Source organism: Actinia tenebrosa, unplaced genomic scaffold (assembly GCF_029948245.1).
Source record: "Actinia tenebrosa isolate PJP-AT-01 unplaced genomic scaffold, QUT_ActTen_1.0 PGA_scaffold0__85_contigs__length_37466705, whole genome shotgun sequence".
Lineage (NCBI taxonomy): Eukaryota > Metazoa > Cnidaria > Anthozoa > Actiniaria > Actiniidae > Actinia > Actinia tenebrosa.
In genome coordinates, this window is record NW_028292569.1 from 9,123,910 (window position 1) to 9,151,771 (window position 27,862).

At 37.7% G+C, this 27,862-nt stretch overlaps 1 protein-coding gene across 2 annotated transcripts; it reads right to left on the minus strand.

The window, feature by feature from the left end:
• Positions 1–32: 32 nt before the first annotated feature.
• On the minus strand, positions 33–27,644 carry LOC116302495 (cell adhesion molecule DSCAML1). Of its 2 annotated transcripts, none has more exons than XM_031711797.2 (21): positions 27,268–27,644; positions 17,046–17,354; positions 16,480–16,773; positions 15,917–16,198; positions 15,075–15,353; positions 14,269–14,568; positions 13,624–13,893; positions 12,934–13,215; positions 11,656–11,943; positions 10,675–10,971; positions 10,121–10,420; positions 9,413–9,483; positions 8,508–8,736; positions 7,327–7,626; positions 6,484–6,795; positions 5,925–6,044; positions 5,139–5,291; positions 4,041–4,331; positions 3,621–3,809; positions 3,296–3,359; positions 33–3,026 (listed from the first exon to the last, which is right to left on the minus strand). In XM_031711797.2, exons 1-21 carry the CDS (start codon positions 27,338–27,340, stop codon positions 1,775–1,777), a joined length of 5,955 nt encoding a protein of 1,984 aa, XP_031567657.2. In that variant the 5' UTR covers positions 27,341–27,644; the 3' UTR covers positions 33–1,774. The 2 variants fall into 2 exon arrangements, with proteins under 2 accessions (XP_031567657.2, XP_031567656.2); XM_031711796.2 differs by having other exon boundaries at positions 10,675–10,974.
• Between the last annotated feature and the right edge of the window lie 218 nt (positions 27,645–27,862).

The window sequence follows — 27,862 nt, forward strand, 5'->3', positions numbered from 1 at the left end:
GAACTATTTTTGAAAAAAAAAAAAAACACCGCTCGACAACGCCTGATTTTTATTCACGTTTCATAGATACCATTGTTAGTGAGACCGCAGTGTTGTACGTAGAGCATGTGATATCTTGTATTCCAATGACTTTATCACTCACTTTTCTATGCACTTGATGACGTCATCAAAGTGAAATGTCAGGAACTTGGGTTAAGAGTATCAGTGCCAATATTATTTCCATCCTATTGTAACTTCCAAATTCGAGAAGCCAATGTACGAGAAGCCACTGATTAGCATACATGAATCAGATCCAGTGCACTTCTATTATTTTATATTTTTTACTTCCCCTTACATGTGGTTGCTTGGTTTTCTTTACTGATCCCCACCCCCTTGCGCTGTTTTAGTTCTTTGGAGAACACCTGCCCCAACTCAGGACTACGCATTATTCAACAGACAGGTTTTTTGTTTCACCTTTCACTTCAGACGTGTTTTTCCCTTAATTTGTTTTTCTTTGTTTGCCGTTGAACTTATGGGAATCTTTGAAAATGAAATAATCCTATTGTACTGTCCATACATTCCCTTTAATTATACGAAACCCTTAATAGACTTTTTTCGGGTTCGTAAAATACCGCTGTGTTCCTTGAATATAGACGTCAACTCATCTTAATGTCAAAATATTCACAAATACCAACGGTGAAGTAAAGAATGCACAACTTCAACAATACAATCACTTTGAAATTCCACGGACCTTTACTAGAAACATGAATATTCTATACAAAATCGAGGCTAACTCTGCGAAAAAATGAATCTTAAGTTAAGGAACACAGCAGTATTTTACGAATTCCAAAAGGCTCTATGATTCTGGCTGATCACAGGTTCTATTCTAGCAAAGTCCTTCGCGTCTTAATAGCGCCGCGGATTAAGTGCCTCCAAAAGTAAGAACTTGTAACTGTTGCAATGCCTTTATTATAGTAGAATGAGGGCTGATATTTCTCTCGCCGTCTCTGTAAATAGATAGACCTTTATATTTATATTTTATCTGTATATAAATATCTATTCTTGGTAAAACAAAATGGATTTTCAAATGACACTTTTGTGGTTTGATTCGTTAAATTATTTTGGATTTTATACAAAAGTCGACTAGGTAACGAACGTTAAACTATAACAGAATATTTGGACCAATGGGAAGAACATATACTATAATTGACTCCAAGACTGATAGGATTTCACCCCAATTAAATGAACGGGAACTGTGCTTAATGGCGGCCACTCTATACTCTTCTATTCTCCCCTCCCCTCCTCCAACACGTTCGGTCACTAGGATAAAATGTTAGCATCAGGATAAAGATGGTATATCTAGACGAACCTCTTTATACTCGACCATTACATAACACGATAGATTGGTCGTAACACAAGGGCTACATATTATGATTGACATGCATTGTGGTCAGATGAACCCCCTGTACTCGACCATATGCCAAGAATGTGGTAGCAATACAAAGGGTATGCTAAGTGACCAGATGAACCCCCTGTACTCGACCATATGCCAAGAATGTGGTCGCAATACAAAGGGTATGCTAAGTGACCATTTGAACCCTCTGTACTCGACCATATGCCAAGAATGTGGTCGCAATACAAAAAAGGTACAAAGTTTGGCGAGGAAAAGAGTCAACATAACAAACACAGCGTATCCAGAATATCAAGCTAAACAACCTCATTCTCTGAATATCGAAAAATGTTCAATCTATTATTTAAGGATTCTGTAGAAATATTTAACTTGCTTGTTCTTGCGTTATACTAAAGATCCCTTGTGGTCAAGCTGCGTTCGCACCCTCACGCTGCCATCCATGATTCGTCTTCTTGGGTCCAACACGTAGAGGTACGCTTCATTATTACGTGACCTTGACCTTGGGTTATACGGCGGTTGCCGTATAGGTACAGGGGCATAAAAACCATCACATATGGTACGGGGACTAGCCGAGAATTTACATATACCGTCTTGCTCGCTACTGTTCGTTGCTTCGGATGACACCGAAGTGGTTTCAAGTGTAGGAATACCATAGTATTTTTCAAAATTGTTGCGTTTGCCGAATTCTAAAGCGGAATAAAGTTCATCACGTGAAGAGCTGTACTCGGATGACGTAGAATCATACGCACGTGTATCACGTGCAGCAATGGCTTTCTCCAGTTCCGGTGGGTAGGAATTCGATTCTTTTGAAGATTCCGAGTCCCTACGAACGCTGGCAGGAACGGTATCGACTGCCGCACCCTTATAATAAGTGGCAGGCTTGTTTAGTGGAGCCACCTTTTGTGATGCATTGGATCCCCTCCGAGAAGCAACACTTTTTCGTCCAATTTCAAAACGAGAGCCAAAAGCAGAATCGGGGACACGAGAAATTCCCGAAGCTGGTGTTCTAGCATAAATAGAACGCACCGTTTCCTCGCTCATTCCATGAGTTTTACTGTTCCGTCCAAGGCGACTGCCGAAGGCCTTCCGAAGATCTATATTTGATTCAACGCCACGTGATGCCAAACTTGTATTGTCAAGCTCTGAGCCACCGTCCGCTGGCCCACGCATGCCCAGTACTACACCTGGGGTTCCATTGAGCGATCTGATTGGTGGATGCTGTTGTTGACACGGATCTACTGAGACGGGAATCTTGCGAGCACGTGATATGGACTCTGCATCATGCAGTGTTGGCCGATGATACACAGGACCCCCAAAGCTAATTTCCGATGATGTGTCACTTAAACTGTCATCATGTGCCATGGGGGGAGGTATTAGGGAACGCATTGGGGAGTTTATGTGGTATGGTGGGGGAGGGGGTGGGAATGATTCTTCAATGATTGGTTCGTGTGCTACATTGTGATGCATCATGATCCCAGACCGCGGAAGGCTGAGTAATGAATCTCTGTTAGACGCCATTTGTTCTACCGAGGAGGAGGAATCTGCAAGATGGCCGTCGGAAGAAGGACTGCGGGAATTGGTGACCATTACATCGCCGTTCATGTCATCACCCTGACCGTTCGCTGCTGGAGTTGTACTGTCGATAGACAATAATTATATCAAAAGTTTTTTTTTTGGTGCTAGGTAAATCAATTGAAAATGTAAATTTGTTTTACAGTTTTTGTTTATTCATATTAGTAAATAAATGTAGATGGTTTGTAAGCATTCGAAATGACGAAAAGAAATGGCGGCTATGTTTGTTGATTTTACACGAGTCATCACAAATATTTTGCTAAAACTCAATGAAGATGGCGCGTATGAAATCCAGCAGGAGCTAAGAGTTCTAGATTATATTTGATTGATTACCTTGTTTCTTCACTAGGTTGGGATGGATGTCCTAGTATTGCCTTGTCCCACAAGTCTTTTAAATCTGTAAAAAACAGAGTTTAAAAAATGAAGCATTTTCTCAAAAAAAAACCTCTACCAAATAAAGTGTCTGTCTGTCTGTCTGCCTGTCTGTCTGTCTGTCTGTCTGCCTGCCTGTCTGTCTTCCATTTTGCTCATTTCATTGGTTGGTCTGTTTTTCGATTTCGTGTGTCGTAATTCTGTATTCCTGCATTATATGCATATCTATTCCTGCCTGCCTTCCTACTTGTCTGATTTGCTGTTCTTTTGTGAAGTGCCTTCTCACCTTTTGGCATCTTTAGTGAGACTCTCTTCACACGACATGCAACAAGCAGAAGTAATACAACAATAATAAGCACACTTATAGTGATAAGAGTCCCAAGGATTGTGGGATCGTTGTAAAAGCGCTTCTTGCCATCTCCGTTTTCCGCTTGTTCTTCCACTGTATCCACCTGACTGACACTACTAATTGTTCCTGTCGAAAAAAAAAATCCCAAAATATCAACCTTGCTGCAGTTCACATGTCGCGCTATAGGTTTCTGTCCACACACACACAATAAAATGATTGTCATAGCCACCATCTTGGTTGAATTTAACAAAAAAGACATCAATATTCTCTTTTGCGATATCGCCCAAAATGGCCGCCATGTCTTTTGTCATTTCATTCTCTTGGGAATGAACAGCAACAGAGAATCATTCGCCTCACCTTTTGCAGCAAAGGTAACTTTGAGTATTTTATTAGGCCTCCCAGAGCCTACTGAGTTAATGGCTGACATTCTAAAGAAGTACGACTTGGTATGGTCAATATCATGAAGTACATAATGGCGCATCTTACGAAGAAGATACACAGGCTTCCATACTCCTTTTTCAGCCATGTATTCCAAGAGAAACATGGTGACTGGACTGTACCCGTCAAAACCCAGCCTCCATGTTATGTTGATTGCTTTGAGGTTATCAACACTTGTGAAGGTGATGTGTGTTGGAGGAGAAGGTGGAACTGAAAGGAAAAAAAACATAGAAAAAGTTGTTATATTGCCTTGTATTCTTTATGGTCGGGACACACCTGTCGACGAGTCTCAGGAGCAGCCCGCTGAGATTATAATAGACCATTAACTAATACGGCGGCCATTTTGATTTATGGGATGACGAGGGCGCAAACGTAGAAAATTTATAAAGCATAGAGTGGCGGGGTTACGTCTTCAAATAATTTGAAGTCTTGATGTTTCGCATATTGTTCCAGCTACCAGCATATTCAATTGCTTTTTAGATGTGCTTCTCATTGAAAAGCGTGAAGTTATATAAAAAGATATCCTGACAACTATGCAGTCTATAAAGTTTCCAATACAGTAAAAACTCGCGAGTAACAACCTGAAAATTAAGAACCTGTTAGCCTCAAATTTGTCACTTATACCCCCTTTAAACAAGAACCTATTTAGCCTAGAAAATGAAAAACAGGTTCTTATTTTCACAAACCATCATTTAGTGATGCAGAGCTGTATAAGAATCCTGTTTGGAAAAATAGGAGCTTGCCATTGCTGTGGGGTTGATTGAAAAATAGCCTGATTACCATTTTATCTTGTAGCTGGATTTTATTTGTTTTTACACAGAAATAAGAACCTATTTAAGAACCTAGATAGCCTAAAATTGTGTTAACTACCATTTAAACAAGAACCTGTTAAGGCTAACTCTAAAAAATGTAGGTTCTTACTTGCGGTTTTTTACTGTACTTTAGTATTAGATAAAAAATTTAAAAGGCTGTATTAGTATTTTGTAAGTAAGAAATATATATCAAGGCACATCTTACTTTGAACTTTCAGTTTTCTCAAGACCGTTTGCTTGCCCAGTCGATTGCTGGCAGTACACATGTAGTCACCAGTATCACCCTCTTCTAGTCTCATGATCTTAAGCGAGCCATTTTTAAACTGTTTGTACTTGCTTGCTTCTGATAAATCTTTGCCTGGATTGGATGAATGAATGAATTAATGAGCCAATTCAAAATTACATCTACAGTTTCATTCACTTTAGTATGATTTCTTTTTTTGTCGGAAGTAAAATACATGGACATAACATGTGCGTAATGTTTTCCCATTTCAGACCACGTTTTATTCCCTTGAGAATGCAATTTTTTTTTAGTTGTGTCCATATTCAAGTGTCTTTTCATGCACAACTATTAAACAAAGGAATAATACCCTAGCGAACGACATGTGGTCTGAAACGCGGGAAACATTTCGTCCAAGTGGATTTGGTCCATTTCAAAACTCTTAATACTATTGAAATGGCAAAATGCGTATTGTACTGCAAAAGGGTATTCTCTCGTAACAGAGGTTTTTAACTTTTCAATATTTTATAAAGGATTAGTGCAATTCTCTTTTGAATTAGAGTTTTTGCATCAGTTGCATCAACAAAAATATTCTCGAGCGTTATATTGGTAAACAAATAAATGATCTTCGGCTACGCCTCGTGCGACTTTACGCTTCCTTCGAGCTTAGCAGCGCGCTAATCAATGACCAATTCTTTATTAGGATGAATCTTGTCAATCTTGATTCACTATTTTATCTTGAACATTTAAGCTTATCAGAAGTACTGATACCTCTGCTGTACCACAATATAGTGGGCTCAGGGTCGCCATATGCTTCACAGTTCAATAATGCAGATTTTTTCCATTCGGCCATGGTATCAGGATGGGTTCGGTCAAAGATACGAGCTACAACTGCAAGTAAATGGATGAAACATTATCAGGATACCGTGAATTTCCGATGATAAGCCTCTCTAATCATAAGCCCCCCCTCCCCTCCCAAATATAGGTCTTCCAGTCTTGAAACGCAAAAACCCCTCTGGTAACATCATCGATGCTGTGTTCTGATTGGATGAGCTACTACTCGGCTCCAAGTTATACCCTACTAATAGCGAAAAGTGCCGGCTTTGAAAACCAATGTTTTAAATTTAACTTTCATTCAAAACTTGTTTGCATCTATATATTTGACCGACTAGATGGATTTGACTAAATTATTCCTCTCGCCCTTATTGCCTCATAGGCTATTGGCTCAAAGCCCATTCGGGTTCGAGGACTAATTGCTAATTATTACTTGTGTCTCAGACTGGAGGCAAATTAGAAGAGGCAGGCTTAATAGAGGAAATACGGTACTTACTTTCTTCCATTGTCCGTTGATGCACTACCTTAGAGGCGTTTCCAGTCCCAACGGACGTACTTGCTCGTACCCAGAAATAGTAGAGCGTATCCGATCGCAGGTTCTTCAGATATTGTGAGGTTTTGTTGCCTTCGGTCTTAAGCATGTACACATTGATAGACGTATCGTTTATGGGTGGTTTATCGATGACAGTGCTAAAAAACAACTTGTATTCGCGAATGATACCGTTGGGCTCTTTCGGTTGATCCCAGCGAACGCGGATTTCCTCGCGGAAGACTGGAATGGCGCGAATGTTGTCTGGAGGGCCTGGGACTGAACAAAAACATTGATGTATGAGTAAACCATTAGCTAATTGCTGGTCAATGCTGTCTTGCAATATGCTTTATTTAATGAACTACTCGACCATGCTTTACTTTTACTAATCAATAAAAAGCAAGTAAGTATAGATAGCAAGGGAAATACGGGTGGGCGTAGAAGTGAGAGCGCTTGCCTGTCGACCCGGACTCGATTCCCGTACTCATACTCTGTGTATTTTCTCCGGGTTTTCTGGATTCCCTCTCCGCAAAAATCAACTTCTAAGCTCAAATTGAAATTCAGTGGACGAAGAGCTGATCTGTGCCATACTGTTAAATCCTATTTATTTATTATTTATTTATTCATTTAGCAAACAATGACCATCTAAAATGGCGGGAAATGGTCACGTGGTCGCATTAATCATTTTGCATATTATAAGTTGGTCAGTTCTTATCCGTCTTACGGAGAGAAGCACAGCTCTAGTATGGTTGCCGTGTTACCACAATGAAATAAATCCAGATTTTAATTTTGAGCTGACTTTCAACTTACTATCTTCAGCTGTGATGATTTTAACATCAGCACTTGCAACGCCATCTCCTTTACTAGTAAATGCCAACACGTTCACTCGATAACTCGTGAATTTCCCCAGCTTCCGTAGAGTAATATTTAGGATCTTACTACCAACTGTGGCCTCATGTACATTGTCCGGGTCATTAATCTTGTAATAACGGACTTTATACCCTTGTAGTATGCCGTGTTGTGAATCGTATGGCGGAGGCTTCCATTTGACGGATACACTCTGGGAACTGAGGACATCGATTTCCACGAACTGTGGCGGTTCACTGGGAACTATGATTAATAACATTGAATGTTGATAAACTATTATAAATAATTAGACCTATTTACATTTGAATGAACATTGCCCATTTCAATTAATGTTATATTTACAAGATGTTCTCTAGAGAATTGTTCCTTCATCTTTTTGAATTATATGACGGGTTCATATTTACTTGGAAGTGAAATCATTTGAAAGAAACAATTCTCAAGAGAACACCATATAAACATCATATGGTTTGAAATGGGCACTTTACATAAGAAGGTAATTAGTTCTGTTTAGTATTAACATCTTTTCCTATGAGGTATAAGGCTCAGTCAAACGTCGAAGTTCACAGGAGTCGAACCTAATTGAAACAATGGATAACAAGGCGGTCTTATTTGATGTCATTAGGTTCGGCTCATGTTGAAGTTCAACGTTTGTATACGGCCTAACAGGACACAAGACGTGACCGACGACCTTCCTTCCTTCCTTCCTTCCTTCCTCCCTCCCTCCCTCCCTCCCTTCCTTCCTTCCTTCCTTCCTCCCTCCCTCCCTCCCTTCCTTCCTTCCTTCCTTCCTTCCTCCCTCCCTCCCTTCCTTCCTTTCTTTCTTTCTCTCTTTCTTTCTTTCAACCAGCATGGCGTCTCTGACGTCTAATAGCCCTATATGACAAAATCAGTAGTCCTCTCAAATGGCACGTTAACTAGCGGAGCACCTTAGTTTCAATGGCTCCGACATTTCTTGATTTTTACCTCGAATTTTGAATCTCATAATTTCAGTTCACTTCCAAGACACTCCTAATGAATTTCATTGTTTATGCAGCGCATTTGAGCATACGATATGTCTATTATTTGTTTTATCAGAGTTCCTGACACTACGATTTCTCTGCTAGTATAGGTGTAATCAACATTACCATCTTGTTGTGTTTGGATATATTGCTTGGTGCGAGGACTAGGTCCAGCAGCCGTGAAGGCCTGGATAATAATGGTGTAAGTTTTGTATTTAGCCAGGCCGGTGATCACGTGACTTCTTATAGCACCACCGGGTATTGTTATATTAGGTTTGTTCTTTGGTCGGTTGATTTCACCGTAGGAGATATAGTAACCACGGATAACACCGTTACAGTGTTTCTTGGGCGGAGGCTGAGGATGGAAAGTATTGCTCATTTAGCTGGAGTTTTCTGGAGTTTATTTTAATAAATGAGGAACGTAGCGATAATGAATAAAGCTGTTTTTAATATACACCTATTTCTTAAAAACGTTGTCGGTCGGAGATTTAAAATATGAAATCTGAGACCGTTTAGCTATAGCACACTGTAAATTGTAATACCTTCAAAGCTGAACAACGTAGTTTCCTTTACGATAGACTTCCTCGGCTCTGACGTAATGTTTTCCCATTTCATTCCACGTGTCATTCCCTAGAGTATCATTTCTTTGATTAAGGTATGCGCTCGGTTGCACATGAGAAGAAAATGAATATGGATACAGCTCAAACAAAGAATATTATTCTCAAGGGAATGACACGTGGTCTGAAATGGGACAACATTACGCTCGAGCGCTCCAGAGCCGAGGATGTCTATTGGAACATGAAACATGAGTACTGAAGAAAAGCGATTTTGTCATTTTAACTGTTGTACTTATCTTACCAGCCATTCAATGTAGACGGAGAGGTATAATAAATAGTAATGGTTGTACTTATCTTACCAGCCATTCAATGTAGACGAAGAGGTATGATAAATAGTAACTGTTGTACTTATCTTACCAGCCATTCAATGTAGACGGAGAGGTATAATAAATAGTAACTGTGTACTTATCTTACCAGCCATTCAATGTAGACTTCTGTTGATGATATAGCTGTCAAGTTAACAATCTGTGGGGGTTGTGATGGTGCTGAAGAATGAATGAAAATACATTAATGTATAATACATTAATGTATAATATAATAATATAATATAATAATATATATTTCATTTCCAAATAGACATTTTTAGAATTCCAAACTACCGCTGTGTTCCTTGATAACAGACTCATTTACACAGGGTTAGCCTCGTATCAGTGTCAAAATATTCACAAATACCAACGGTAAGGTAAAGAATGCACAACTACAACAATACAAACACTTTGAAATTCCACACACTTTCACTAAAACACATGAATATTCTGTACAACGTGGAGGCCAACCCTGTGCAACAGAGAACTCGAAACTGAAGTATTGACCAGATTTAGGAGCTTCCCGTTCACCAGCCATTCCCTTGATTATATTTTTTTCTTTACTGGTAACTAAATAAACTCGACAAGATTCTTGTGGTAATAATGATCGGTTTTTGTCTGATCAGTATGCGTTGTTTGCATGAAGGTAAGGTGACTCCAGTACTAGGGGCAAGACTATTTTTCTCGCACTTTCTGGATACACCAAAAATACAAGACATAGCCATTGCAGTGGCAATCTATCTTCGTGTTAAATGATGCTTACCACTCTGGAATGCTATCAATACTGTTAGAGATAGTAAATGAAGCCATATCTTACCATCTTCTTTAGTCCTGACTATAATATCTTTACTTGCACCGTTACTAGTACCAATAACATTCTCAGCATACAACCTCACTTGGTATTCCGTTGCTGGCTTCAGCTTCTGTAGGCGGTAGCTCCTTGTGGCGCCGGGTGCGCCTTTTTTGATTGAATCTTCCCATGCTATGTCTACAGGTTTGAATTCGATGATGTAGCGAGTGATCGGCGAGTTACCGTCGAATTCAGGGCTCCAATTCAGAACTATTGAATTGGCACCGATTGAGCCAATCGTTGGTTTGGAAGGAGGTGAAGGTGTCTCTGTGGTAGAAAGATGTGTGATTGGTTAGCTATAATAGCATGTTAATAGTGCAAGTCGTTTAAGCAAGCGTGGTAGATTTGATAACATGGAATAATACTTTTTTTTTTCTTTTTTTCTTTTTTTTTTAACACGGAAAACTAATAGATCTTATTCGTTTTGGTGCAAAGTTTTCCCATTTCAGACCACGTGACATTCCCTAAAGTATCATTCCTTTGTTTAACGATAGCGCATTAAATCAATCATTACTACATACTTTGAGCTGTTACTTGGAAAGACTTTTTATCTTCTCCAAACTTGTTTACAACTTTACAGGAGAACTGCCTGGTGTCCCAGAGCTGTAGATTAGAGACTCTTAACGTGCCATTCACCATGTGATCATCAGCCATGGTATGCACTCCAATGTGAACCCTCTCGTTGAACGTTAACTTTTTGGTACCGTTGTACCACGTCATAGTTATTGGCAAGTTGCCAATAGCAACGCAGGTGAAGGTGACGTCACCGTCCACTACAGCTGACCGGTCTGCTGGTGGGCGTACAATAGAGGCTGGTACTGCTGGACGTAAAGCAATGCGCATTAAGTCATAGCTTTAAGTTTACTGACCGAAATAGTCCCCTTCACAGTTCCCTGGGCCATCTTGAACGTAGCCGTACCTTTGAATCGAAGCGAGACGAACGGTGAGCTTGCAATGATAGAGACATGCGAATAATTGTCTAAGGTTTTAAAAAAAGGTCTCTATAATTGCATGCTCACCGTTCGTCTCGCTTCGATTCAAAGGCACGGCTACCTTTCAAGATGGCGCAGGAAACTGTCAAGGAGACTGTTCTTACGCGAAAACATTTAAGGGTCTCTGCAGTAGCATATCTGAATGTTCGCTGATAACGCGCTTTTCCTGCTATTCATAGGAAAAGGAAATTTATATATTTATTTAAAAACGACAGTGAGGTGAATTGAGAAAAACAGAATCGAGAAAATCTGCAAAACTGGTGTCACTTTTCCTCTTGAAATCACTGATTTCCATACCACCAAATGAAGAAAAAAAAAACGTTGCTAAAACATGTTTGATAACCATGACACAATAATACATTTATATTTTCATTCCAATGGCGGGCATGTTTTTACTTTTCGCTAATCAATTTTGGCATTCTTTATGACACCTCAGTGACGTTATTTTTATGTCACTATTCCAGATCAGCTTGAGTGAATGGTACTGTCGGCATAGAAAGGAAAACTTACCATGCACAATGAGGCTGACCTGTCTACTGACAGAGGTACCAACTACACCATTGTAGGCATGACACGAGTATTTCCCCTCGTCATTCTTGCTAACGTTACGAATAACCAACGTCCCGTTTAACAGCTGGCTGAACCGAGGGTCATTATTTAGCTGCACGAAGGAACCCCCGACGGATTTACTCCACTCTATACGTGCTGGTGGGTAGCCTGTGGTGATGCAAGACAGATGAGCTGTGTGTTCTTTGAGTACTTGCTGGTCCTTGGGATCCCTCAGGAACTTTGATCCAACTTTAGAGAAAACACAGTTTAAATCTCGTTATTATAACTGTTAAAAATTTCGCGTTCTGATTGGTTGGGAGCAAGTGCTTTATGAGAGCACACAGCACGCGTGCGCACTTTCAGCTACGCGTCTTGCTTCTCCTTACACTTCTCTCGTGTTCTGCCAATTTCCGCGCGTTTTATAGCACACAGCATGCGCGGTCGTTTTCTGTTTCTTCAACATAATACTCAGCCATGTAGCTTTATCATGAAAAGATAACGCAAACCCGAGCGTAATGCGTGGGTAAGTCCAAATGGTACCCAGGCGAGAGGAACTGGGGAGAAGGATTATTGGTCAAGACTGATACCAAATGAATCAAAAATCGTTACCAGCCTTTGTCTAGGGCTAGAGAAACGCTTTGGAATACCATTTTGTGAGCACAATTCTTGGCTTTCATGTGACGTCATAGCGACCATGTAATGACGTCATGTAGGAAGAATTTCGCACAAGATTTTTCGTTGAAATCCCAGTTTTGTTATTTTTTCGAACTTGCATGTAAATGCATTGTCATGTTGTTGTTTTTTACATTCTTGGGGAGTAACGACAAATGGGACTTAACCGTGCAAGTATATGAAATCAGCGACAAAAAAAGCAATATTTTATTGAGTGTTTTTTAAAGCAATCACTTTTAATCTTTTCTTACTTCCTGCCAATAGCCCCCTTCGCATTTCCCTGCGTCGTCTTAACTCGAAAGGTACCCGGGCCTCACAGCTCCCTGCGCCATCTTGAAAGGTAGCTGTGCCTTTGCATCGAAGCGAAACGAACGGTGAGCTTGCAATGATAGAGAGACCATTTTTAACACCTTGAACAATTATTCACATGTCTCTATCATTGCAAGCTCACCGTTCGTCTCGCTTCGATGCAAAGGCACGACTACCTTTCAAGATGGCGCAGGGAACTGTGAAGGGGACTATTCATAGGTTAATAATTTGAGACGAGCTATTTATTTGATGTCTTACCATAAACCACGAGAAGGGCAGAATGTCTAGCTACACCAGCGTTGTTGCTCACAGCACACGAATAATTACCAGAATGCCTTTCCAACACGTGTGAGATGGTAATAGCGCTTGTAAACCCGGAAGAACTGATCTCGAGGTCGCCTCGTACCGAGATAAGAGGACTGCCATCTTTGTACCACGTGATATTGACAGGAAAGTCACCGTCAGCCACCACACATGGGTGGTATACTCGTAGACCTTCCTCTACTGGGGCCCACACGAATGGAGTAATGCGAGGGGAAACTGCATAAGAAGCACATAACTTTACCATACAGAATTCAAGCAACATGTTTATGGGGCGTATCCTGGATTATCAATCGGTAGGGGTGATTCCCTTAACACACCATCAATTACTACCCAGCCCTCTCCCCCCGAAACTGACGTATATAATAATTAAAATTCTAATGGAAAGTGGGATCACGATATTGCCCGCGTCTGTGAATTATGACGAATTTTTAAAATAAAAAAAAATGGAATGGAAATTTTAAAATTTTCTGGAAAGTATTCGGACTTGAGTATCCTAGTGTCTTTGTCATGATCATGATCATAATTATGTTGTTGATGATGATGTGCTGCTGCTGCTGCTGATGATGATAAATATGATGATGATGATAATAAATATTGTATTACATATGCTTATCATTTTCTTACCCAGTACTTTCACCTCTACCTCGACGCTGTCGTTGCTTCCAATGGTGTTTACAGCTGTACACATGTACACCCCTTTATCATTTCTTTGCAAATTCTTGATAATCAACGTGCCGTTACTTGCCACTACCTTACGCTGGTCAAGTAGACGTTGACCGTCTTTGGTCCAGATGATCGTAGGTAAAGGATATCCCTTAACACGACACGGGAGAAAGATAGTCTGTCCCTGGACTCCAGTGGCTTTTTTTAAAGAATATGTTATGTTGGGACCCCCTGGAAATCAATGAATATATGTTAGTATTGAGTGTTCGCAAACAAATGTGACGACAGAAGGAGTGCACTACACATATGGTCACATGCATACGGCCGTGCCTAAACCAACTATAGTAACAATAACAAGACGCAAACAACAGCAAGAAGAGCCTCGACGAAAAACTGTCAGGAATTATTGCAGCAGTACGGACAGAAGTATATTATCAGTAACGAAAAAACAAAATCTTAAAAACGTAATATAATCTACATCAGTCACGCAAACAGGATGACTTAATCTTTGAACCAGTTCGAGTACTCGACGCCAGAGTGAACTATAGAAGATATATAGATCACGTGACAGAACTAGAAAATGACGTAATCAACTGATATAAATACCTTTCACGTGGACCTTGATGGTTTCTTCAGCAGAACCCGCCATGTTACTAGCCTGGCATTTATACTCTCCGTCGTCTTTCAACGATACTGAGGTCTTTATCAATTTACTTCGGCGACTGTATTTTGTAGTAAACTCCGTCACGATATACCCGTTGTTAGGGTCACGCAATATCGTATTATCGTGATACCAATGAATGGCGTTGGAGGAAGATACTGCTGGCATCTCGCAAAAAATATCCATTCTATCTCCAGGGTTAAGAATAACAGTTCTGGATGAGGTAGTGAATATTGGAAGATTGACTGAAAAAAGGAAAAAATTATTAATCATTCGATTTAGACAAAGCTAAAATATTGCTTTTTTTTCTTAAAGTTCTCAAACTTTTTTTAGCAACATGTAAGTGTAAAGTTCTGACGTATTCTTAAAGATAGAAAATATTGTCAATGGAGTTTTTCAAGAGCTTTACTTATAAATTTCCATTGAAGACAAGAATTACTTGTTGGAAGCTTCCACTGGGAAACCATAGTCTTCTATGTCTATGTGCGTCCAAATGTTAACTGAAGTTTTAAGGAATCGCTACAAAAATAAGATTTGTGGTTTAAAGTTTTAGGGCACGCATTTTTGTACGTAGGTGTTTTTGACAATATCCTTATGAGATGACCATCTTTATGAGGCAGTTTTCAGGGATCGCTATAAAGATAAGAGTTGTCTTTCGTCGAACTAGTTATTTCGTGGGCTCCTTGCAAAGTTGTGTGCATTAACACTACACCGTGTGTCGGTCATTACATACATAGGATATTCTACTTACCTCCAGCATAAAACTCCGCACTTGCCTGCTCCAGTTGTATACCATTATCAGCTACACACTGATAGACTCCATTATCTTTACCATACACAGTAGCAATCAGAAGGTTATGATCTCTGGTGCTGATCCGTCCTTTCTGTCGCTGAACAGGCTCGATGTCAACGTTTTGATACCACGTGACGTTAGGTTTAGGTTCACCTACTACTTCACATTCCATCGTGATCCTTGATGCACCAACCAGAGCTGCTTGTGATTTTGGTCTTTCTTTAAACTGGATTGGAACTGCGTAATGGAAGCATTATAAGATATCGTTTAATAACGATGCTGGCGACGCTTGCTTGCTATGTTATCTTTTAGTACAACTAAACATTACGCGATATACTTTTTCAGAATGGAAGAAAGGTTTCTCAGTTTAGACTGCGTATTATTCAATGAAGCTGTTTCTCGGTTACGCTTAATGAAGGTACATTGATAAGAAAGCCTTACAATACCCAAAGCAAAAACATCCAAACAGACCACTTACCGGCGTTTGCATTGCTACGCGGCCACCCCAGACAAAAATCGCGACGTGCACTTTGCAATAGACTGCCTTCAATCAAACACGTTGACGCCATTTACACGCGTGTGTGATTCAAAACGCGCCAAAACTTCGGTCGATTGTTTACAAGTCCGAGCCGATCCAAACGCGTGTAAATGACGTCAACTTAAACAGAAAATTCTAACACAGCAGCTTAATCGGCGGTACCGCATTTCTTTGCCAACAAAATCGGACCACCCTAAAAAGTGTGTGTGTGGGAGGGGAGGAGGGGAGCTAAGATTGGAAACATAAGAGACTAGTATCGTACCATGAACCTTCAAGTACACTGACAAACTGTCGGTTCCTCCGCTGTTACTAGCCTCACAAGTATACATCCCCTGGTCAGAGTACACTGTCCGTTCTATCCTCAAACTGCCCCCAGCAAACAGGGTGAACCGATCCATGATGTTAACAGCCATCTTGTTCTTCTTCCATGAGTAGTGGGGGTTCGGAAAACCTTCTGAAGAACACTGTAAAACAGCGGTTTGTCCTGCAGTGATCGTGAGGTTCAGGCTGTCTGAAGTCATTCGTGGTTTCGTGTCTGTTTTATCTGGAGAATATGCAGATATTTACAAAATTAGTGTCGAAATACTATCAGGATGGGTGGGGTAGGGGGGGGGGGAATATGTGAGCCGTCGTCCCCAAGGCCACTCCTCACAACATCGTCATTTATGACAGCAAATTTTTGATTACCCCGCGTTTTACTAGCTCAAAAACGCCTTCATTTTCCTCCCGCTATCTTTGCCTTCTTCTCCCCTAATGGTTATGACTAGTACCCATGTTCTGCTAAATGTACAAATTATTGGGTTTTGATTAAAATCAATTCCTTACCGAGTATGACCAGTTTGGCTGGGTTACTTGCTTGCATTTCTTGCGTCAATGTGTTAACTGCTGTCCAGTGGTACACGTCGTTTGCATCATCACGTCGAACATTTGTAATCACAAGGTCTCCTGACGGCATGACCGAGTAACGTCCACCAATATTGATGACGTTACGCCCTTTGTGCCAGGCCTTCACCTCGACGTACTGTCTCACGTGACTAGAAACGACTGCTTTTATCACAGCAGTGTTACCAAGAATGACTTTGTGGTCCACTGCATACACACGAAAAGGTTCTACAACAACTATGGAAAAAGTTTCAAAAGTTATTTTCAATTTAAGACAAAGCGGACATCCTGAAATTTTAGAAATTACAAAGAGTAAGAAAGATGGGACATCAACCATCCACCTTCCCACAATAATTAATCCACCAATCAAAAGATTAAGAAAAAATATTTTTAGGCGGCTTGCAATAGTTTAAAACAGAATGGAATAACAAAAGGCATGGCCACCATTGTTCATATAGCCCACCAATTTTAGGACGAACTTTAGCTGGCGGTAATTGAAGCGGCTTTACCTGCTCGTAACTTGGCAGCACGGCTTATCAGGGAACCTAATTTGTTGCTGGCAAGGCACTGGTATTCGGCGTGGTGGATAGATGTGTCAAGTTTATCTGGTAAAAAAGGCGGGAAAACCAGCGAGCCGTTCGCCATGACGTAACGAAGTCCCGTTATATTTGTAACGACATTCTTTGTTCGTGCTAGTCTCCAGGTCACGCTCGGCTTTGGGTTGCCAGCTACAACACAGTTCAGAACTGCGTTCCGAGTGTGCGCAAACTGAGTATCCGCTGGCTCTTGTGCAAATCCAAGTGTCCATGGCTCAGCTGCTGCAGGTAATGAGAAGCAAAAGAGAAAAAATATCATTGAATTAATAATTCTAGTGGTTTACTTTCTCTACTTTTCTAACGCCATCTGGCAGATTGATTATTTGAAATGATTGAATTTAGAAAACCGCAAAAAACTGAACCGATCGAAACCACACAAAAGCTTGAAAATAGGTAAAGAAATAACTGATATTTGAGGTCACCAAATGGCTCTCCTGGGCGGATACAGAGGTTTATTCAAATCGGCCAATTCATTATGGCAGACAATTGAGGCATATCAAAAAATTATCAAGTCGGCGGCGGAGTTCCCTTCGCGCGCCGTGTAAACGAATGAACGATTCCTCAAGGTTACATTTACTTTTACTTCTCCAGAAATTTGAGCGAAAATTTCTTCTACGCAATAAAAAAAAAATTAAGAAAAGCCCCTAAAAATACAGGTTTTTGTTTGTTTTAATCTTGTTACTGTAACCGGATGAACTGGTTTTACTAGGTCACGTGACTAGTGTGAGTGAGGACTCAGTGAGTAAACTTGGCCTTTCTTTCAAGCCGAATCAACAATCAATGAAAGCTGAACAAGACGAGATAGCATTACCGTAGTGATGTTGCAAGAACGTGATCCGACTGCAAATAAGCCGAATGATCAAGCACCACGTAGCAATAAGACACTTGCCAATATCTCCATATTAGGTCGAGAGTAGTAAATCAATTTGTGGTATGACGAAAATTTGCGCCAAAACTCGATCAAGTAGAGGGTGGTTTTCCTCACTCGCACTCGTTTTGGTTAAGTTAATAAATTGGCGAAACATCAGAGCAGAAGAACACCGAGGAAGGCGCCATACGTCTCAAATAAAATTAATTGCAAAAAGGCAAATAGAAAAGAGTCTGTCAGTTCATTATCGGCTTCGTTTTCTTTCTTTTCAGTTCCTTTTCGCTGATAAATGAATTTATTATGATTAGATTTTTGCGGTCTTTGGGAGAAATTCTGCTCAGCTCAGTTCTCATAAAATTTTAGAAGAAAATATAATAAAAATAATTCATCTTAGACCACTTGACAGTCATATCGTCATGCTCTTCGTTTCCACAGCATTAAAACGGCCATATAACTAAATTATACATAAATTCTATGATCTCTCATACATGGTTTTAAAAATTCAAATTTAAATCGAATATATTTTTTGAAAATTTCAATATTTTCAGAAGATCATTTACAAGAAATTTCCATTTTTCGATTGCAGAATATCTTCTATTTTTCCCGTTTGCTAGTAGTTCGATATAAATTCGACGATATTGTTGGTTCATCAATTCTCGAATCATTATTTTTTTTAGCGCGAGTAATGATGTTATACTTTATATAATATTGTATTTTTATGTTAATAATATTCCGTCACTCCGGTGTTGCAATTACAACAAACCCACTGTTTACATCAACGAAATATTTACAATGCTTCCTTCAAGGTTTATTTATAATTAAGACTTGGATTATTTCGTCGAAGTCCTCGGGTTTCTTCATTTTAGCCAAGCTTACAAGATCATTAATCACTGTAATCGGCTTGAAAACACGGCTCAGTCAAGATCAACTCTTAGAAGTATCTTCAGTTGAGATATGAGAATCCTCTACTTTAATTTCACGTCACTGGACACAAAAACATACACTAAAAGTATTCGAATTCAGATAATAAAATCTTTCTTATATATACTACGTTTACAAAGAATTCATTCATGAGTCAAATACCGTTATATGCTGCAGCAGAATACTTTTATTTCCAGGTTTTTTTCACTGGACGAAATTTGAAAACATTCACTTTAACACTATTCGATTTCAAATAGTAAAACTCTTTTTTATATCTTATTGAGATTATAGGTGATTCACGAGTTAATCACCGTTATGCTACAACACAACAGAATAGGCTTACTTCTTTTCACTAGACGAAATTCAAAAACATACATGAACTAACACCGATTCGATTACCGTTGGTAAAACCCTTCTATATATCTACGTTTACAGGAAATTCATCGGTTAAACACCGTTATGCTACAACACAACAGAATAGGCTTACTTCTTTTCACTAGACGAAATTCAAAAACATACATGAACTAACACCGATTCGATTACCGTTGGTAAAACGCTTCTATATTAATATCTACGTTTACAGGAAATTCATCGGTTAAACACCGTTATGCTACAACAGCCGAGCATAGGCTTACTTCTTTTCACTAGACGAAATTCAAAAACATACATGAACTAACACCGATTCGATTACCGTTGGTAAAACCCTTCTATATATCTACGTTTACAGGAAATTCATCGGTTAAACACCGTTATGCTACAACATCCGAGCATAGGCTTACTTCTTTTCACTAGACGAAATTCAAAAACATACATGAACTAACACCGATTCGATTACCGTTGGTAAAACGCTTCTATATTAATATCTACGTTTACAGGAAATTCATCGGTTAAACACCGTTATGCTACAACAGCCGAGCATAGGCTTACTACTTTTCACTGGGACAAAATTCAAAGACATACATGGACAAAAATTCACCAAATTGAGTAATAAACCTTTTTATTAAATTGAGTCTGGGGGGGAAACATATTCATATATACTGAAAGTATTTTGCAAGAAGTTTGGTTAAAACTTGCATTGTATAGGCTTTGTTAGAATTTTCCAGCAATCAAATATGGAGCCTTTGCGGTTAGGTCTCTCCCTTTTTTCTCTGAGTTCTCCGGTTTTCCTTCCTAGACCTCGATCTAGAAACTCAACACGCTAAAATTTCAGTTCGATCTGTGAGTTAGCCATGCCCTCACTTATATCCAGCCCAGAGGTTGTTTCATGCCTGATGTGTGAGTAACATGCCCTGACACTACCGCCCTTAGTCTCCTAACACTGAATTTAAAAAGCACAAAGCCAACAAGACGGAAATCGATTTAACAGTTAAAACTCTTACAGAACATAGCGTGCAGGGCCTAAATGGTTCCCTGTAGAGATTCTTTAGTATACATGTTGGTTCGCGCCATAAGTCATTAGTTCGCTGCAGGCGAACATCTTTAGGCCGTGAGGTATAAATTGTTATATATTATAGCTTGCACGAAGAACCGAACCCAAGATATTGTTAGTTTGAATTGCTTCATTTTTCATGTAAAATTTTAGTCTAACTTAAATTCAAGGCCAAAATCTAGGAATAAACAAAATAATTTATTGTCTTTTAAGAGATTAAAATTCTTCTTTAAACAGCCGATAAAAATTCGCGCCAAAAAATCTTACAAAGTACAACTTGCAACTTTAAAAAATCCATTGCGACCAAAGATGGGTAAATAACAATTCTTTTGTACTTTCTAAAAACATTTGTTTGCATGTGTTTGGAGATTGTTTTCTCACGTTTTGTGAAGATATTGAATCTAGAAATTCGATTTAAAACTCATCAAGCCGTACCATGAGGAAACGGCTTTTCTTAACTTGAAAGAAGACAAAAATGAGTGGGTTTTTTGAAAGTAAGATAAGGTTTATGGAGAGATACTGGATGATAGACACTGTAAGGGGTAACTTTGAACTGACACGAAGACCAGATGAAAATGATTATTGAAATATATACAAAACATTAACAACATTGAATGACTAGAGCTGAAATTTATAGTTAGAATAAAAGAAAAACATGTGAAATTCATTTCCTTCATTTCTATCATCATCTATTACTTGTGAGAGGAAACCGTACAAGTTGTAAAAATGTGTAGGATTTTTCGCTGATGTCGGAACTACATTTCTCATTTCTAAAAAAAATATTTCATTCATATATATCTATAAATATATTTATATATATACATATATATTTCCAGCAGAAAAGGAATATTGACTTTCTCATGATCATTGTGCTTACATATGACTAACCATTTGGTGGATCTCAGTTGAAAAAAATATAGATAAGTCTGCGTTTCATTGTATTTTATTTTAAAGAAAATGGTTCTGAATATCGAAGAAAAATGATGAATTTGGTATTTTTCAGTTGCTATTAGCGATATTTTAACGAGATATTAGTCCGCAGTTAGAACTTCTACATTGTTTACTAGTAAATACAAAAAGTTGGGCAACTCATTCTGTCATAAAATGATGATTTCGTGTTACGAACTAATTAAAAGACATTCTCCTTAATTTTAATCAAATTTACTGCGCTTTAAGTAGGATTTTTAACAATGAGCATTTTGTTTCCATCAAAGAGTTTATCTTCATTTTCGAAGCTTCAAGTTGGTCTTGAAAAATAAACGACAAACAAAGCACCTACAGATAGCTCAATTTCACTTTGCATTTTCTTAGAAAAAATGCTTTGAACAAACTAGAACTTATTTATTGACTAAAAATTATATCTTTCATAGAAAATAGAACCAAAAATAGCAATTCTTATGCTTAAATGTCAAAAAATATTCAAAGAATCATAGTGACGCAATTCAACCCGCGAGACTCGAGGAGGCTCGCCACAAGAGACGTTGCCTTTGCGAAAGATAATACCATCCTTTCTCTATTAAAAAAATATATACTTTATCAGTTGTTTTTTTTTTTTCAGTTGGTGCACGGAAAAACACTCATGTTTTACGATTTTCTGGTGTATGTGAGATATGATCGTTAAGAACTTCAAATTCTCCCTCTGGCTATGACTGTTAAGGTTTATTGCCTAATTGAATATTAAACAATCATTACAGAAAAAGGAAAATTACCCAGAGAAAAACAATAACAACCACCTACATATTTCAACTTAGACAAGACACCAGTTTTGAAACCAGTCAGTCAAAACTCAACCAAATATGTAACCATTAAAAAAGGAGATTTAAATATAATATTTTTGGATGTCCAAAGATAGCAAAGCTGGTGAAAGAATGAGTAATCTCGAAGGAAAAAAATCGAGAGACATCGTTCTCTTGAGATCAGCTGTTGAGACGACTAAAGATTGTTTTTGTGATGTCTTTATACAAGCGCTTTTGATCACCGTAACGGTTATTTTGAACAAATAGCATTTTTTATTGAATATGGCAACGAAAAACGGAATAAAAATAGTTCTTCTACCATAATAATATGGCTTTTTATCGACAAAGCATACGATATCTAATAATGTGCGTATTACAAAAGATACAGGTTTTTCCCACTGATGTGGTTTATACATTTATTTTATTCATTTTTGCCTAATTCAATGATTTTTTTTTAGTTGAATATTTTCCTAGAAATGATTGGTAAAGTCCTCTAATGTCTTGTATCTTAACGTGTATGAGACACCAAATCAAAAAGGCCACAAGCTCTCGGGTAAAATATTCTCCAAACGAATCTCGATCAATATTCTCAACGATATCTTGCCTAAAATTTCTGATAAAATTTTTGAGTAGTCATAAGGATTTTTAATACATTTTTAGCACGTGCACATTTGATCAAATTTTATCACTGAAGACTTTTCGCGCTCAAACAAAAACACTTATTAACAGACCTCCAGCTTGGCCCATAAACTGTGATTTTTATTTCTAATACTTTGAGAAAGAAAAAAAAAATGCGTGATATGATGTATGGAATAATAGTGATTCTAGTTAAAAACCGTTCTTGTAACTAGTTTTTATTATAATGCTATCTAGTCGGATAACAGGTAGTTGATCCTTCCTAGGTCTGATTGCGATCTTTTTTTAGTTAAAATCTAGGGGATCCACGCGGTATTTTGTAAGAAGATACCAAACATCAATTCTTTAGAAAATAGATTGATGGAAAAAAGTCGCGCGCAAAAGTTCTTTTTCATTAACCTCTGGATTTCAGTTTTTCAACTTATGATAATATTTACCAAGACCCGAGACCCAAGATCTTTTCTCTGACGTATTCTGCAGAATAGTGTGAAGAAGAACTGTGAAGCTTTTAGATGGATTGAAGATTATAAAACAACCTCATTCAAAAATGACACCTTTGTTATTTTCACCTTATTTAGCCCTTCTTGATAGGTTTTGAAATAATTTTTCCATCAAGAGACAAAATGTCGACTATCGATGACACTCGAGGTCTTATCAGTTTTTCAGGCCATAAAACTGATCTCGCTCGATGGTATTCCTATATGTTTTAGCAACACATCAAGCCAATATACACCCGAGCAATTCTACTTTAGTATATTGTTCATAGTTGAAAACACTTATGGAAGTAAGGGGCTTCTAGGAGTTCAAAACTTAATGTGTTACACTTATAATTAAGAAATTTTCTGAGTGACAAATTTTCAGCGTGTTAAAATAGCCTTTAAAAATAGAAAATAGATAGATGGACTTTATAAAATATCAGTAAAAGGGTTGAAACTCAAGGCATTTTTGTTTAAAATGAATGCCTCAGGTTTCTTTAGTATTTTTACTACGATGCTTTCAGTTACAGCCTTGAATAGTCGGACCAATTTTTCATAACATATTTGAAATTGTAAGTAAGCAATTTTTCAAAGGTGTTAGAGAACTTGAAGATTTTCGATTGGTAGTTTTACGGGATGTGAGACTTTATTCGAGGGAAATTATACTATCAAACTGATAGACATGATCTTGTTGGAAATGACTTCAGAAATATCGGAAAAACATTCGATTTCACCTGAAGCACATGGCCGCCATCATTTAAGTTTCAAACTCACAGCTATGGCTGAAAGACTTCAGTGGACAGATTTGGAAAATCCGAGTCAGGAAAACGTGGTTTTTGTGTTTATAAAAGCGTATTCTTTTTATTAATACATAAGAGGAAAATTTATTGTGATTATAAGTGCCAAAACTAGAACTGAAAGAAAAAAATGAAGTTTTGAGCATTCGTTTAGAAATATCATAAGCCAAAATATACTCTGGTCCTGGAGATTCTTAAATAAGTTTCAATTTCTAAAGATTTTTTGCTTGTTGCTGTAAGTTCCTTTCTCTGGCAGGCATTATGCGTGGCCTCAACAACGTGTTAACGTTTTGGAAAAACTAACAATGGCCGTTTACTCCGATTGAATTAAGCTGCACAGATTTTTACTTCTTCTTTAAGTTTCAAAATTCTCCGAGGTAGCTTGAACACAAGGTTTTTTAACCTGAAAAAAGGCTTGGAAGATGACCTCAATAGAGTAGAACTGCATCAAGAATAAATATATTTTTATCACCCAGCAATACGCATCAATCAATTGACAACGACACAAGCAGCACCGATCAATGGGATTTTTTTTTTTTTTTTTTTTTTTTTTTTTTACGACGACACTCAATTTTAGAAAATAAATCCATCGTCAAAGACTTTAAGGTTTGCTTTTTCCTAGAATGCTAGCTAGGTCTCAAATCGTCAATCATAATTGATAATCGATAACAATATAGAACATTTTCTATTTACACATTCATGATGATTTGGTTAAAACCATTTCACCGGCGACACAAAAGCACTTTGTTTGGTTGAAAGTTCTGTTTTTTAAGATTGGCTTGATAAAATCATGACATTAACACCCCAGATTGGACATTTTAAACTAGAACAAATTTCCTTGAAAAACTCCACATTTTAAATGCAAAAATACTAAAGAATACAGCCAAAACGTTGGAGATTTTCCCTCGGAAGATTTTAAGCTACAACTATTTCAAGAATGGAATAAATTAATCGTATCTATTTATTATCTTGCGCGCACACCAGAATATCCGTCATATACCGCTTTGATCTTTCGATTACTTGTTTTGTTTTTGGCCTAGAAACTTTATTTTTCTATTATTTTATTTATTTTTAATTCTTTTTCTGTTAAATAGAAAAGTACGAAATTCGTAAGTTTATGCTGAGTAGAGGAAAAACAATTTGCTTCTGACGGTACATTTTTCAGTAATGAGTCACCATTTTATTCGATTTAGCAAGTTTCTGTTTCAACAGTTGGTAAACTATTTTCAAGCAAAAGTCTTTGCTAATTAGAATTCGAGCACAAGATAATGCAACGTTTTAAACAAAAATATGTTGCATTTAATTCAAGAGAAATTCTTTGTCCTAGCCCTGGACTGCAAAAAAAACAATATTTTCAATCTATCCAGATGTAAGCAGCTGACTTTTATACTATCCGCGTAAACCAAAAAACCACGAGATAAACTCATGAAAATTGATCATACTCTCTATATTAATGCTTTTCATTGTGAAGGCAAAAATAGATCAAAAGCAAAATATGGTTTGCACGTTATTTTTCCTTTATATCATTAAAAAAATACTATTTGGCAAAAATAAAAAGCTACTTTCAAACGCTGTGCTCAACCTCTTCATAAAAATTACTATCCATTGTTATAAATATTTTAAGCATTTACCATTAGAAAGCATACCAAAATTGTCTAAACACCTCAAAAAATACTGTTATGGGAATCACGATTGTAAGTAAGTTTGACGTAAATTCGAAAGCTGTGAGTTTTTGAATTTCGTTTTTTGTGTGTTAGTAAGATTAATTCGCTCGATTACCCAAAGTGGTTTTATTAATTCAAAGGTCAGTTCTTTTAGTTTGTAAATGTTCTCAATTGGGCGCTTATCAAGCCATTTATCCATGTTAGAATGATGGCGAGAAATACATATGCAGTACACTGCACTTCTGCGTTTTACGTGATTAAGATCACTAGGCAAAGAGCGTTGTAGAATAAAATTGCTAAAAAATTGTCCAATTATAAGTAAGAAGCAAAAATTCAAAGGCAAAGCCACATCATTTATATTTAATTCCGAAAATAGTACTCTCCTCCGCTAGTATATTGATATTTTGGTATAAAATGGAAAATGCTGCTTATTCCCAGTTATAATTTAAACAATTACTCATCAATGAATGAGAAGAGTAGCTTATGTGAAAAAAGTTAAAGGTTAAAATATTCAAAAAGTCTTTTTAATTAGTATTATATTAAATAAGGGTAGAAATTTGGAAGAGAAAATATTATTTTCTGAATCCTAGGGGTAAAGTAAAGTGCCATGGAAACCAAAGACTCGGAGAATTATTTCTTTTTGTTTTTCAAATCTGTCAGTGTTGTATAAAAAATACTTGTTTTAATGGCTTTGCTGCTCACGCGGTGATTCTGTGTTCACAGCAAAGGCCAAGGGGAAACAAATGATAAAATATTTAAATATTCCCTCTTTGTACCTAGAAAAATTTTCTTTTGAATAAAGAAACAAAAATCATTATTGTATTCGCAATATGGGAAGTTGAAATCTCACCTCGAAATATTTCGACTGTCTTTACACGGATTCAAGCTATTTTTTTATTTGATATTGTTAAATGTGAAAGTAATATCAACAAAAATACGAGTAATTATGCTCCCGCTGAAATTCTATAGGCTTTGGAGAAATATTTTTCTATATGTCTTAACTATAAAAAAGAGTTTTGAAGCCACCAAAATTGTAAGAAAGATGGAATTAGCCAGCGTATTGCGAGCGTGATGGCACAAGTTGCACACGGCTTTGAGACATTAGATTGGTAATTCTAATAATTATTACTGAAAATAATTTTTATTTCCTAAAGAGACAAAAAGCTTTATTGCTTTATATCAAGGACATAGCTTTTGATTTATTAAAATAGGCTCTAGGTGATTAGAAGCGTGAAGTTATAAGGTAAAACTCTTTCTTTGAATGTAAATTCTATCCATAGCCGGTGTATTGCACGCTTGTCTGGTTGTGTCATTCACCAGAATAATACACACTTCGAGTCACAGAAAAATGACTCATTTCTAAACTCATTTAGAATTCTTTTAAGTTCCTTTTACTTCTAATTTATTTTCACTTTCGAGTTCCTCTCGAACTAGCATTTCGAGAGCTTCCTTCCTTGAGAGAAAGTATTTTATCAAGATCGTAGGCTCGAGAATTGATGAATGTGCATAGTAAAATGTATACAGGTTACTGCAGGTCTCTCAGACCAAAACAAAAGCCTAAACAGAATTCTAAACACGTCGTGTGAAAGTAAATCACAAGGTACAAACCTGTAATGCGAAATCCACCAAGAAATATTACCATACACGATGTAGCGGTGACCAAAACTCGAATGAATCCCATCCTCAAATAACGTATAAAATGCAAAATATAACCAAGAACGTTACTCTCAAGCGCATTCTTTTTGTTTGTTATTATTGGGGAGGAAGAATTTATTCCGTTGCGTTTTTGTCTCTCACTTTGGCTTGGAATCGCTGGCCGGGCTGGATAATTTTTCCCCAAACGCTTCCATCTTGCAGTTGCGTTAGGAGTCACCGATAAAGATCATATTTGAGAAAACTTGGAAACGTCCGTTTAAACAGGTGGGGGGAAGGCTGTGTCGAACGTTTTTCCCTTACCACGTGCAAGCCTTCATTCGACCCTTGAGGGCACGTCATCAAACGTCACTGATCAGCTCTTAGTAAAACCGCTAAAAATTCTTGCCTTCCCAGCAAGTGCAAAATTCACTATTCTGTCATGTGATTCTGCTTGATTGGCTAATCTCTATTTTTCTTTAAATTCAGCCAATAGGAGAGCGAAATTTGTGATAATACGATCCCTAAACATATATTTATTCAATTATTTTCCTTCACTTATCTCACAGCA